The sequence below is a fragment of the Lepidochelys kempii genome, chromosome 2 (genome assembly GCF_965140285.1).
Source record: "Lepidochelys kempii isolate rLepKem1 chromosome 2, rLepKem1.hap1, whole genome shotgun sequence".
Lineage (NCBI taxonomy): Eukaryota > Metazoa > Chordata > Testudines > Cheloniidae > Lepidochelys > Lepidochelys kempii.
In genome coordinates this window covers 22,639,901-22,652,622 of record NC_136381.1, presented here as the reverse complement: position 1 = coordinate 22,652,622, position 12,722 = coordinate 22,639,901, and the positions used below count along the sequence as shown (strand labels likewise).

The window sequence follows — 12,722 nt, the reverse complement described above, 5'->3', positions numbered from 1 at the left end:
TGAAAATCTCACCCATAGAATTTAACAAGTTATCAGTGGATGCTAATGTAATCAGTGGGCTGAGAACACTGTTGGGAGTCAGGAACGCCTGAGTTTTGATTCTGGCTTCACCTAACTAAGGCCACGTCTACACTACAAAATTATATTGACCTAACTTAAGTTGGCATACCGACACCACAGTTATTAAATCGCTTGTGTGTCTGCACAGTTGGCTCAGTGTGTCAGTGTCCTTACCAGGAGCACTTGTATCGATTGTATTGTCAGTGTGGAGCGGTTCCTGAAAGCTAGTAATAGTTCACATAAGCAACACAGGGACTCCTACATTGACACTGCATCAACCTAATTACATCAGCTGTGACTCGATGCCACTCAGGCAGGTGGTGTTACTACATCGGCGCAGAGAGGCACTTACATTGGCAGAAGCCAAATCTAAGTGAAGACACTTCCACAGCGAGGTTGATGCAAGGCAGCTTACGTCAACCTAACCCTGTAGTGTAGGCCAGACCTCACTCTGTGATCTGTGCCAAGACATTTAACCAGTGTGCTGATCCATCTTGGGAGGTGAAGAGCACCCTCAACTCAGCACCATGCATCTTTAGGCCCCCCTTGCTAGACTTTCCTCCTATTTGAACAGGAAATAGTTCCATACCTTATAGGTATTTTAAGGATTAACTGGTAATTTGTACAGGCCTTTGAAGATGTATACTGCTGCAACAAGCCTAAAAAGTACAATCTTATTACTATACTACAGGCCCTTCCCTACCCCTATTCTCTCCCCACAAACCTGACTCATAGAATAGAATATCAAGGTTGGAAGGGACCTCAGGAGGTCATCTAGTCCAACCCCCTGCTCAAAGCAGGACCAATCCCCAATTTTTGCCCTGATCCCTAAATGGCCCCCTCAAGGATTGAACTCACAACCCTGGGTTTAGCAGGTCAACGCTCAAACCACTGAGCTATCCCTCCCCCCTTATATGGAACATTATTTGGCCCCATTCCTGCAAGGTGATCCTTTATGCCCATGCACAAGCCCCTGGGAACAGAGCCTTAGTTAGAAAGCTCTTTGGGGTACAGACTTTGTCTTTATTAGTTCTGTGAATTGGAGCACTTTTGGAAACTTTTAACAATAAAATAATGATGAGGGTATACACAAATAGCAAAAATAAGGACATAAGGATTCAAGTTCAGGTTAATTTTTAAATATACAGAAAAAAAGTGTTCCTAATTTTCAGGTTTTAGTCAAAAACTGTACCATTATTACATTTAATAACATCTAGGTAAGATGCTTTGTAACATGCTTTGACAATTTAGAGTGCTATGCAACTGCCAAGTATTTTTATTTCCATTATTTTGGAAGGTGTCTGAATTACTGTAATGATTATAAAGTTCTAGTTCAAAAGCCTGTTTCTACCATTCCACAAACTGTGTTAATATAGTGCTCATGACACTTGAAGAGCAACGCTGGCTATACCAAAGAAAGACAGTGCTATGCAAGCTGTCTCACTCAGTTCTGTCCATCCATATTGACAGACATTACTTCCAGTCATCCACGCCCCAAGACTCTCCTGAACAGTGACTACAAACTGTGAACTTGATCCGCAGCTTGTTCAACTCCCACTGAAATCCATAAATATGGAGAGTGATTACAGCAGATTACAAGATCGGATCCTGCATGATGCAATTTTGCAATATGAACATGAAACTAAGTTAAGATCCAAATACTTTAACTGAAGATCTTAAAGAAATTTGAATTCAGTTCTTTTGAGGGGAACGTTAACGTGGTACTTCATCGCTACTCTTAATCATAGCACATATTAAATAGACTAAAAACTGGGTAACTGACAGGTCTCAAAATGTAACTGTAAATGGGGAATCTCTTCATCATCAAGCGGGTGCGTTTCTAGAGGGATCAGTTCTTGGCCCTAGATTATTTAACATTTTTATCAATGACCTGGAAGAAACCATAAAATACTTACTGATTAAGTTTGCAGATGACACAAAGATTAGGGGAGTTATAAATAATGAAGGGTACAGGCCTCTGATACAAAGCAATCTGGATTGCTTGATAAACTGGGTACAAGCAAACAATATGTGTTTCAGTACAACAAAAAGTGAAGTCACACAAAAACAAAGAATGTGTTCATACTTCCAGGATGGAGGATTCTATCCTGAGAAACAATGACTTTGAAAAAGTGGTTGAGGGTGGATCATGATGCATAATCAGCTGAATGAGCTCTCACAAAAAAGGCTAATGTGATCTATAAACAGGGGAATATCAATCAAATAGGGCTAGGTAGGTTATTTTACTTCTGTATTTGGCACTGGGGTAATCACTATTAGATTATTGGATCCCCTTTGGGTTTCTACAATTAAAGAAGGATGTTAATAATTTGGAGAGGATTCAGAAGATCCATGAAAATTTTTAAAGAATTGGAAAACATGCTTTCTAGTGAAAGGCTCAAAGGGCTCAAGATGTTCAGTTTATCAAAGAAAAGATTAAGGGGTGATTTAAGTTAGGTCACAGTCTGTAAGTATCTACATGGGGAATGGAAGTTTGTTAGTAGAAAGACCCTTCACTCTAATAGACAAAGGTATAACAAGGTCCAATGGCTAGAAGTTGAAACTAGACAAATTCAGACTGGAAGTAAGACTTAGTGAAGGTAATTAACCACTGGAATGATTTACAACGGATTATGGTGGATTCTCCATCCTTAGCAATTTCTATATTAAGCTTCGATGTTTTTTTAAAAAAAAGATATGATCTCATCCAAACATGAATTAATTCAGAGGAGTCTTGTGGTCTATGTTGTAGAGGAGGATCACAGTGGTCCCTTCTGGTCACATCTATGAATCTACTTTAAACTTTATTTTTTGCCATATTAGATTTTGTAAAATCCTTGTAAACAAAACAAGTTTTTGGTCTAAATGGACTGTAGTTTTAATGCCTCTTCATCACAGAGCCTTTAAAAGAAGATTTAGATTGCACTTCACAGCTTTTTTCATGAAATTCATGTTTCTGAATATCTCCAACATGCTCCCTGTGTACTGGTGCAATTATTTTTAAAATAAGGGCTATTTATTTCTGGTTGCAAATCCATTTACATCCCAGCTTCTTATGTTTTAAATGACAAACAGAGAAAGGTAAACTGTAATTGTCCTCCCAGAAAGATGAAAGTGCTCAGAGGTAAAGCATAGGTACCTACCAGTTAGTGTTCACTACCGCAGGTGTTCTGACCCATTTCAGAGGTCCAGCACCTTTTCGAAGTATGTGGTTTATTGATTGTGCTTTGGATCTCTATTACTGTGCATCCTGATCTGGGGAAGAGTTGAAAATCAGAATGCAGAACTGGGTATCTATGTCCCAGAAAACAAAGTAAAAATGACATTTCACAAACTTTGCCTGCAAACATTGTTTGAAAAGATGGAACAGGTAGCAAACTCATTTTACATTTTAAGATGATTAAAGAAAGCTAGAACTGTATGATCTGAGCCCATGACCACATCAGTTAAATAAAAGACCCACACGGGTAAATTAAAAAACACACACATATTGGGTTCCTCAAATTTATGAAAATTTTAAGTTCATTATGCTGCTTTTCATCTGACTTGTCCAATTTTCCTCGACCATTTGCAAAAAACAAAAACATACACAAGATCCCCTCTACACAGCTGCCAAACTCTCATATTTGGAGGTGGGAGAGAGAAGTGGGGAAAGAAGAAAATCTCCCTGGTTCTTCAGCAATTTTACAGCAGTTTAAAAAACAAAAACAAAACCCAAACCTAACATTACCTCATGATGAAAGATTTTACAGCATGTTCCCAGGAGATTTAAAAATCTCATTGGCCTGGGACAGAGATCATCAGGCTTGTACATTTCAAAACTGTAATTAGTTTTTAGGTACTACTCCCTCCCCACCCAACACAGAGCCTCCCACTCTCCCAAAAAGCTGCCCCCAACAGTATTTAGGGCCTCCTCTAAATCACCATAGGGAGAACCCACAACATAGGTCTCATCAGTTGCAGACAAACAATAGGGAGGCGAAGAATACACACTCAACCCCTCCCATCGCAAAAATCTTAAAAGTATCCAAACATCTCCATGAAGACATCCCCTCTTTCCTGTCTTTGGCGGTTAGAAATAAACTAAGGGGGAGTTCTTTCTCCTTGCTTCTGGCTAAACCTTGAGGCAACGTCTCTTTCCTGTAAAATTTCCCCACACTAATCCAGGGTGTGAGGAGTTTGTTGATCCAAACACACTTCTCCCATATTATAAATGATTGAGAACTGAAGGGGAGAATCCCTCACAAATTTCAGTTACAGAAGCAATGGCTGGAGATGTGTGAATGTGTATGTGAGAGAGAAATACCTCCCAGCTTCCACCAGAGATATTTCGCTCAGTCTTTCTTTCACACACTCCAATCAGCCCCTCCACCGCCCCCCCAGCTAAGAAAGCAACGAATGCTAAAATCCCTACCTTGAAATGCTGCTCTCTGCCTCTCTCCCACTCAGCCTGTGTCAGTACCTCCTCCTCTTACTGCCTCGTCGCCATCTTGCATTTAAAAAACTACTGCACTTTTTTTGGGGAGGGGTGGGTAACTGAACTTTGAACTCACACAGCACTTTAAACCTACCCACCCTAAGCACACAGACCCTGATTTTATCCCTACATTAAACCTGAGTTTTCCTCATAACTCTGTATCTATGCTATGATCCGGGCGTGGGAAAGCAGTGTGACAATAGGCAGTGTGTGTGTGTGTGTGTGTGTGTGTGTCTCTCTCTCTCTCTCATACATGCATTCAGGGAGGGGAGGGGAGGAGCTGCTCTAGCAGTGATACAATCTCCTCTCCTCTGCGTGTGAAGCTGGGGAGTGGTAGTTGCCACCATTTATAAAGCTGGCACAACAGAAGGCTGCCCTGTGATTGGTCCCGTAGGGTTTCATTCGAGCCATAGGGATCAGGGCAAGAGATTGGACAAGAAGGCTAGTGATCACATGGATGACTTCCACACATTTCTCACTTAGGGAGCTGCTAAGCTAAGACGCCAAAGCCTATCCTGTCCCAAGGCTCTGTGTGTGCGTTTCTCTCTCTCTCTCCCCTAAGGTTACAATGTAGTTGTGTTAACTAAGGAAGCAGATTATTACAACTATTTTTAGTCTAATTTCCTTTTCACCATTTGTGCGGTTTGTGTCTGAAATGAATAAATGCAGTCAAGCCAACTAGATAGTTTCATTTTCCAGTTTACACATTAGCTGGGTGCTGCAACGTTTGGGTTTCAAACATCTTTTTTCTTTCTGTGTTGGAAACACTGAAAGGAGCGGGCACTACTCTTAAAGGTGACCTTCAAGGAGGAAAAAGAATGGGTCTGTTCTCTTTGTTTCTTTACCAGTGGAGCTGGGAGCAACTATAGTGAATGTAAAAAGAAAAGGAGGACTTGGGGCACCTTAGAGACTAAAAAATTTATTTGAGCATAAGCTTTTGTGAGCTACAGCTCACTTCATCAGATGCGAAAGCTTATGCTCAAATAAATTGGTTAGTCTCTAAGGTGGCCCAAGTCCTCCTTTTCTTTTTGTGGATACAGACTAACAGGGCTGCTACTCTGAAACCTATAGTGAATGTGACTTACCCCTTTCCATTATAAGACTGTTTTTCAGTTAAAATTATAAGTAACACATTTCAGCTGGTTGGTCAGAAATGTCTTATGCCCAGTGTCAGTCAGCCTCAGATGGATTTTTTTTTTTTAACATTTCAGAAAAACTGGTTCAGTCGTTCTCAGAATGAGGTGAGTGATAATTTTCTGTTTCACCTTCTTTCCTCATTCATCACAAATGGGTAATGCTGGTCATCTGTGGAATTCAGAGGTGGTCCAGTATTGTTGCTGGAGGCTCCAGGACTCCGCAAGGGACTGTTTCTCCGACCAGGTATTGAGTGTGATCTTGTCCATGAATGAGTTTAGATTTGTTACTCGCAACCTAAGCCTTGTTGTCTGCTAACAGCCATTTAAGACTTTGGGTGCAGCTGGTAGGGGGTGAGGGGGAAAAGGCAGTCTTGCACAGGAATTGTAAGCTCTGACAGACTCTCATTTTGTCTGGTCATATTGAGGATTGTGTTGGTTTGGGAAGAAAATGCATCAGGATTTCTTTGGAGATCCAGCTCCAGATTTTTTCTTTCGTTATGGGATTAGTCCCTTCTTGAATACCATTGCTGTTGAGAGAGACCAACAGATTGCTATGCTGGTTTTGACAGTGAGGGATGAGGTCTCTTTGTATTCTCCACTACTCATTTCTCTGATGTTTCCCCAAACATCCTCAGACCTGTGCATTTGGATGAACAGAATATCTGGTTGTTATGACTGGTTGCTACTGATTTAACACAGCTTTCTTGTAGCCTCTGAGGTAGGAGCCATCCCCCACTGCCCATTACATCAAAGATTTTACCACAATGTGAACCTGAAGCCTGTCATATATTCCTAAATGTTAAGCCACTTGCTTACCACCAAGTAGGTTTTCCTTACTAAGGCCATGTTTACCCTACCATCTTTGGTTGTCAGTTATGTCAGCATATGGCTGCTGAAATTTTTATAAGCACTTTTATAAGTGCTTGCTTCAGCACTGCAAGTACTCACTAGAAGTGCTTGGGTCGACGCAAAGTCGATGCACTATGGGTAGGTATCCCAGTGTGCCATGCATTGCTGCATAGTGCAATGCCTTTTGGGATAGAAATGACTTGCCCAAGGATGTCTGAGAGTAAGGGGTTAAGTTCTCAGCATGCAACTTTCTCCATCCCATAATGCCACTCACATACCATAATTACTGTGCCTTAAAAAAAAAAAAATCCACAAAATCCACCCGGCACTTTTTGGTCTCTGCCATCTCTGACAGAAGCGAGGAGCCAGCAGAGATCTGCACTACCATCATGAATGTTGCAAATACAGGATGCACAATTCTCTTGTATTTACAGACTTGCAGGAAGTACTGCAACAACAGGGGCATGCCAATTTCTTCTAGGACAGCTTGCTAAGGGTATGTCTACACTACGAAATTAGGTCGAATTTATAGCAGTCGGTTTTTTAGAAATCGGTTTTATATATTCGAGTGTGTGTGTCCCCACAGAAAATGCTCTAAGTGCATTAAGTGCATTAACTCGGCGGAGCGCTTCCACAGTACCGAGGCAAGCATCGACTTCCGGAGCGTTGCACTGTGGGTAGCTATTCCACAGTTCCCGCAGTCTCCGCTGCCCATTGGAATTCTGGGTTGAGATCCCAATGCCTGATGGGGCTAAAACATTGTCGCGGGTGGTTCTGGGTACATATCGTCAGGCCCCCATTCCCTCCCTCCCCCCGTGAAAGCAAGGGCAGACAATCATTTCGCGCCTTTTTTCCTGAGTTACCTGTGCAGACGCCATACCACGGCAAGCATGGAGCCCACTCAGGTAACCGTCACCCTATGTCTCCTGGGTGCTGGCAGACGCGGTACGGCATTGCTACACAGTAGCAGCAACCCCTTGCCTTGTGGCAGCAGACGGTACAGTACGACTGGTAGCCGTCATCGTCATGTCTGAGGTGCTCCTGGTCGCCTCTGTGAGGTCGATCAGGAGCGCCTGGGCAGACATGGGCGCAGGGACTAAATTTGGAGTGACTTGACCAGGTCATTCTCTTTAGTCCTGCAGTCAGTCCTATTGAACCGTCTTATGGTGAGCGGGCAGGCGATACGGACTGCTAGCAGTCGTACTGTACCATCTTCTGCCGAGCAGCCATGAGATGTGGATGGCATGCAGTCCTTCTGCACCATCTGCTGCCAGCCAAAGATAGATGGAGTGGATCAAAACAAGAAATAGACCAGATTTGTTTTGTACTCATTTGCTTCCCCCCCCTCCCCTGTCTAGGGGACTCATTCTTCTAGATCACACTGCAGTCACTTACAGAGAAGGTGCAGCGAGGTAAATCTAGCCATGTATCAATCAGAGGCCAGGCTAACCTTCTTGTTCCAATAAGGACAATAACTTAGGTGCACCATTTCTTATTGGAACCCTCCGTGAAGTCCTGCCTGAAATACTCCTTGATGTAAAGCCACCCCCTTTGTTGATTTTAGCTTCCTGAAGCCAACCCTGTAAGCGCCCCTCCCAGCGTCAGAGCAATGGCAAACAATCGGGCATCTGAGAGTGCTGTCCAGAGCACTCACAATGGAGCACTCTGATGGGGCTAAAACATTGTTGCGGGTGGTTCTGGGTACGTATCGTCAGGCCCCCGTTCCCTCCCTCCCTCCGTGAAAGCAAGGCCAATCATTTCGCGCCTTTTTTCATGAGTTACCTGTGCAGATGCCATACCACGGCAAGCATGGAGCCAGCTCAGGTAACCGTCACCCTATGTCTCCTGGGTGCTGGCAGACGCGGTACGGCTTTGCTGCACAGTAGCAGCAACCCATTGCCTTCTGGCAGCAGACGGTGCAATACGATTGGTAGTCGTCCTCGTCGTGTCCGAGGTGCTCCTGGCCACGTCGGCTGGGAGCGCCTGGGCAGACATGGGCGCAGGGACTAAATTTGGAGTGACTTGACCAGGTCATTCTCTTTAGTCCTGCAGTCCTATTGAACCGTCTTATGGTGAGCGGGCAGGCGATACGGACTGCTAGCAGTCGTACTGTACCATCTTCTGCCAGGCAGGCAAGAGATGAGGATTGCTAGCAGTCGTATTGTACCATCTTATGCCAGGCAGGCAAGAGATGAAGATGGCTAGCAGTCGTACTGTACCATCTTCTGCCGAGCAGCCATGAGATGTGGATGGCATGCAGTCCTTCTGCACCGTCTGCTGCCAGCCAAAGATGTAAAAGATAGATGGAGTGGGTCAGAACAAGAAATAGACCAGATTTGTTTTGTACTCATTTGCCTCCTCCCCTGTCTAGATCACACAGCAGTCACTCACAGAGAAGGTGCAGCGAGGTAAATCTAGCCATGTATCAATCAGAGGCCAGGCTAACCTCCTTGTTCCAATAACAACGATAACTTAGGTGCACCATTTCTTATTGGAACCCTCCGTGCAGTCCTGCCTGAAATACTCCTTGATGTACAGGCACACCCTTTGTTGATTTTAGCTCCCTGAAGCCAACCCTGTAAGCCGTGTCGTCAGTCGCCCCTTCCTCCGTCAGAGCAACGGCAGACAATCGTTCCGCGCCTTTTTTCTGTGCGGACGCCATACCAAGGCAAGCATGGAGGCCGCTGAGCTCATTCTGGCAATTAGGAGCACATTAACCACCACACGCATTATCCAGCAGTATATGCAGCACCAGAACATGGCAACGCGATACCGGGCGAGGCGACGTCAGCGCGGTCCCGTGAGTGATCAGGACATGGACACAGATTTCTCTGAAAGCATGGGCCCTGACAATGCATGCATCATGGTGCTAATGGGGCAGGTTCATGCTGTGGAACGCCAATTCTGGGCTCGGGAAACAAGCACAGACTGGTGGGACCGCATAGTGTTGCGGGTCTGGGACGATTCCCAGTGGCTGTGAAACTTTCGCATGCGTAAGGGCACTTCCATGGAACTTTGTGACTTGCTTTCCCCTGCCCTGAAGCGCATGAATACCAAGATGAGAGCAGCCCTCACAGTTGAGAAGCGAGTGGCGATAGCCCTGTGGAAGCTTGCAACGCCAGACAGCTACCGGTCAGTTGGGAATCAATTTGGAGTGGGCAAATCTACTGTGGGGGCTGCTGTGATGCAAGTAGCTCACGCAATCGAAGATCTGCTGATATCAAGGGTAGTGACCCTGGGAAATGTGCAGGTCATAGTGGATGGCTTTGCTGCAATGGGATTCCTTAACTGTGGTGGGGCTATAGACGGAACCCATATCCCTATCTTGGCACCGGAGTACCAAGCCGCCGAGTACATAAACCGCAAGGGGTACGTTTCGATAGTGCTGCAAGCTCTGGTGGATCACAAGGGACGTTTCACCAACATCAACGTGGGATGGCCGGGAAAGGTGCATGATGCTCGCATCTTCAGGAACTCTGGTCTGTTTCAAAAGCTGCAGGAAGGGACTTTATTCCCAGACCAGAAAATAACTGTTGGGGATGTTGAAATGCCTATATGTATCCTTGGGGACCCAGCCTACCCCTTAATGCCATGGCTCATGAAGCCGTACACAGGCAGCCTGGACAGTAGTCAGGAGCTGTTCAACTACAGGCTGAGCAAGTGCAGAATGGTGGTAGAATGTGCATTTGGACGTTTAAAGGCGCGCTGGCGCAGTTTACTGACTCGCTTAGACCTCAGCGAAACCAATATTCCCACTGTTATTACTGCTTGCTGTGTGCTCCACAATATCTGTGAGAGTAAGGGGGAGACATTTATGGCGGGGTGGGAGGCTGAGGCAAATTGCCTAGCTGCTGGTTACGCGCAGCCAGACACCAGGGCGGTTAGAAGAGCACAGGAGGGCGCGGTACGCATCAGAGAAGCTTTGAAAACCAGTTTCATGACTGGCCAGGCTACGGTGTGAAAGTTCTGTTTGTTTCTCCTTGATGAAACCCCCCGCCCCTTGGTTCACTCTACTTCCCTGTAAGCTAACCACCCTTCCCTCCTCCCTTTAATCATTGCTTGCAGAGGCAATAAAGTCATTGCTGCTTCCCAGTCATGCATTCGTTATTCATTCATCACACAAATAGGGAGATGACTACCAAGGTATCCCAGGAGAGGTGGTGGAGGAGGGAAGGAAAATGCCACACAGCACTTTAAGCACAGCACTTTAAAAGTTTACAACTTTAAAATTTATTGAATGACAGCCTTCTTTTTTTTGGGCTATCCTCTGTGGTGGAGTGGCTGGTTGGCCGGAGGCCCCCCCACTGCGTTCTTGGGCGTCTGGGTGTGGAGGCTATGGAACTTGGGGAGGAGGGCGGTTGGTTACAGAGGGGCAGCAGTGGCAGTCTGTGCTCCAGCTGCCTTTGCTGCAGCTCAACCATACACTGGAGCATACTGGTTTGGTCCTGCAGCAGCCTCAGCATTGAATCCTGCCTCCTCTCATCACGCTGCTGCCACATTTGAGCTTCAGCCCTCTCTTCAGCCCGCCACCTCTCCTCCCGGTCATTTTGTGCTTTCCTGCACTCTGACATTATTTGCCTCCATGCATTCGTCTGTGCTCTGTCAGTGTGGGAGGACAGCATGAGCTCGGAGAACATTTCATCGCGAGTGCGTTTTTTTTTCTTTCTAAGCTTCACTAGCCTCTGGGAAGGAGAAGATCCTGTGATCATTGAAACACATGCAGCTGGTGGAGAAAAAAAAAGGGACAGCGGTATTTAAAAAGACACATTTTATAAAACAGTCGCTACACTCTTTCAGGGTAAACCTTGCTGTTAACATTACATACATAGCACATGTGCTTTCGTTACAAGGTCGCATTTTGCCTCCTCCCACCGCGTGACTACCCCCTCAACCTTCCCCCCTCCCTGTGGCTAACAGCGGGGAACATTTCTGTTTAGCCACAGGCAAACAGCCCAGCAGGAATGGGCTCCTCTGAGTGTCCCCTGAAGAAAAGCACTCTATTTCAACCAGGGGACCATGAATTATATCTCACTCTCCTGAGGATAACACAGAGAGATAAAGAACGGATTTTGGTTGAATGCCAGCAAACATACACTGCAATGCTTTGTTCTACAGTGATTCCCGAGTACGTGTTACTGGCCTGGAGTGGTAAAGTGTCCTACCATGAAGGACGAAATAAGGCTGCCCTCCCCAGAAACCTTTTGCAAAGGCTTTAGGACTACATCTAGGAGAACCGCAAATGCCAGGGCAAATTAATCCTTTCACATGCTTGCTTTTAAACCATGTATAGCATTTTAAAAGGTACACTCACCAGAGGTCCCTTCTCCGCCTGCTGGGTCCAGGAGGCAGCCTTGGGTGGGTTCAGGGGGTACTGGCTCCAGGTCTAGGGTGAGAAACAGTTCCTGGCTGTCGGGAAAACCGGTTTCTCCGCTTGCTTGCTGTGAGCTATCTACAACCTCCTCCTCATCATCATCTTCTTCGTCCCCAAAACCTACTTCCATATTGCCTCCATCTCCATTGAAGGAGTCAAACAACACGGCTGGGGTAGTGGTGGCTGAACCCCCTAAAATGGCATGCAGCTCATCATAGAAGCGGCATGTTTGGGGCTCTGACCCAGAGCGGCTGTTCGCCTCTCTGGTTTTCTGGTAGGCTTGCCTCAGCTCCTTCAGTTTCACGCGGCACTGCTTCGGGTCCCTGTTATGGCCTCTGTCCTTCATGCCCTGGGAAATTTTGACAAAGGTTTTGGCATTTCGAAAACTGGAACGGAGTTCTGATAGCACGGATTCCTCTCCCCAAACAGCGATCAGATCCCGTACCTCCCGTTCGGTCCATGCTGGAGCTCTTTTGCGATTCTGGGACTCCATCATGGTCACCTGTGCTGATGAGCTCTGCATGGTCACCTGCAGCTTGCCATGCTGGCCAAACAGGAAATGAGATTCAAAAGTTCGCGGTTCTTTTCCTGTCTACCTGGCCAGTGCATCTGAGTTGAGAGTGCTGTCCAGAGCGGTCAGAATGGAGCACTCTGGGATAGCTCCCGGAGGCCAATACCATCGAATTGTGTCCACAGTACCCCAAATTCGAGCCGGCAACGTCGATTTAAGTGCTAATCCACTTGTCAGGAGTGGAATAAGGAAATCGATTTTAAGAGCCCTTTAAGTCGAAATAAAGGGCTTCATTGTGTGGACGGGTGCAGGTTTACA

General features: G+C 45.8%; 2 protein-coding genes across 8 annotated transcripts in view; both read right to left on the bottom strand.

The window, feature by feature from the left end:
- Window positions 1-4,899, bottom strand: part of ZHX1 (zinc fingers and homeoboxes 1) — a 43,401-nt gene extending 38,502 nt beyond the window's left edge. For 4 of the 7 annotated variants that reach the window (XR_013635285.1, XR_012157091.2, XR_012157094.2 and 1 more), the window contains exons 1-2: window positions 4,475-4,889; window positions 3,204-3,315 (exon numbers count right to left, since the gene is read on the bottom strand). The gene's annotated coding sequence lies outside the window, so the exon portion shown is untranslated. Of the gene's footprint in view, window positions 1-3,203; window positions 3,316-4,474 lie in introns of all 7 variants that reach the window. The other 3 variants (XR_012157096.2, XR_013635286.1, XR_012157093.2) reach the window with 2 other exon arrangements.
- Window positions 4,900-5,237: 338 nt separating this feature from the next.
- Window positions 5,238-12,470, bottom strand: LOC144930142 (uncharacterized). The gene is made up of 3 exons (XM_078851230.1): window positions 11,834-12,470; window positions 10,765-11,245; window positions 5,238-5,337 (listed from the first exon to the last, which is right to left on the bottom strand). Exons 1-3 carry the CDS (start codon window positions 12,414-12,416, stop codon window positions 5,238-5,240), a joined length of 1,164 nt encoding a protein of 387 aa, XP_078707356.1. The 5' UTR covers window positions 12,417-12,470.
- Window positions 12,471-12,722: the final 252 nt, after the last annotated feature.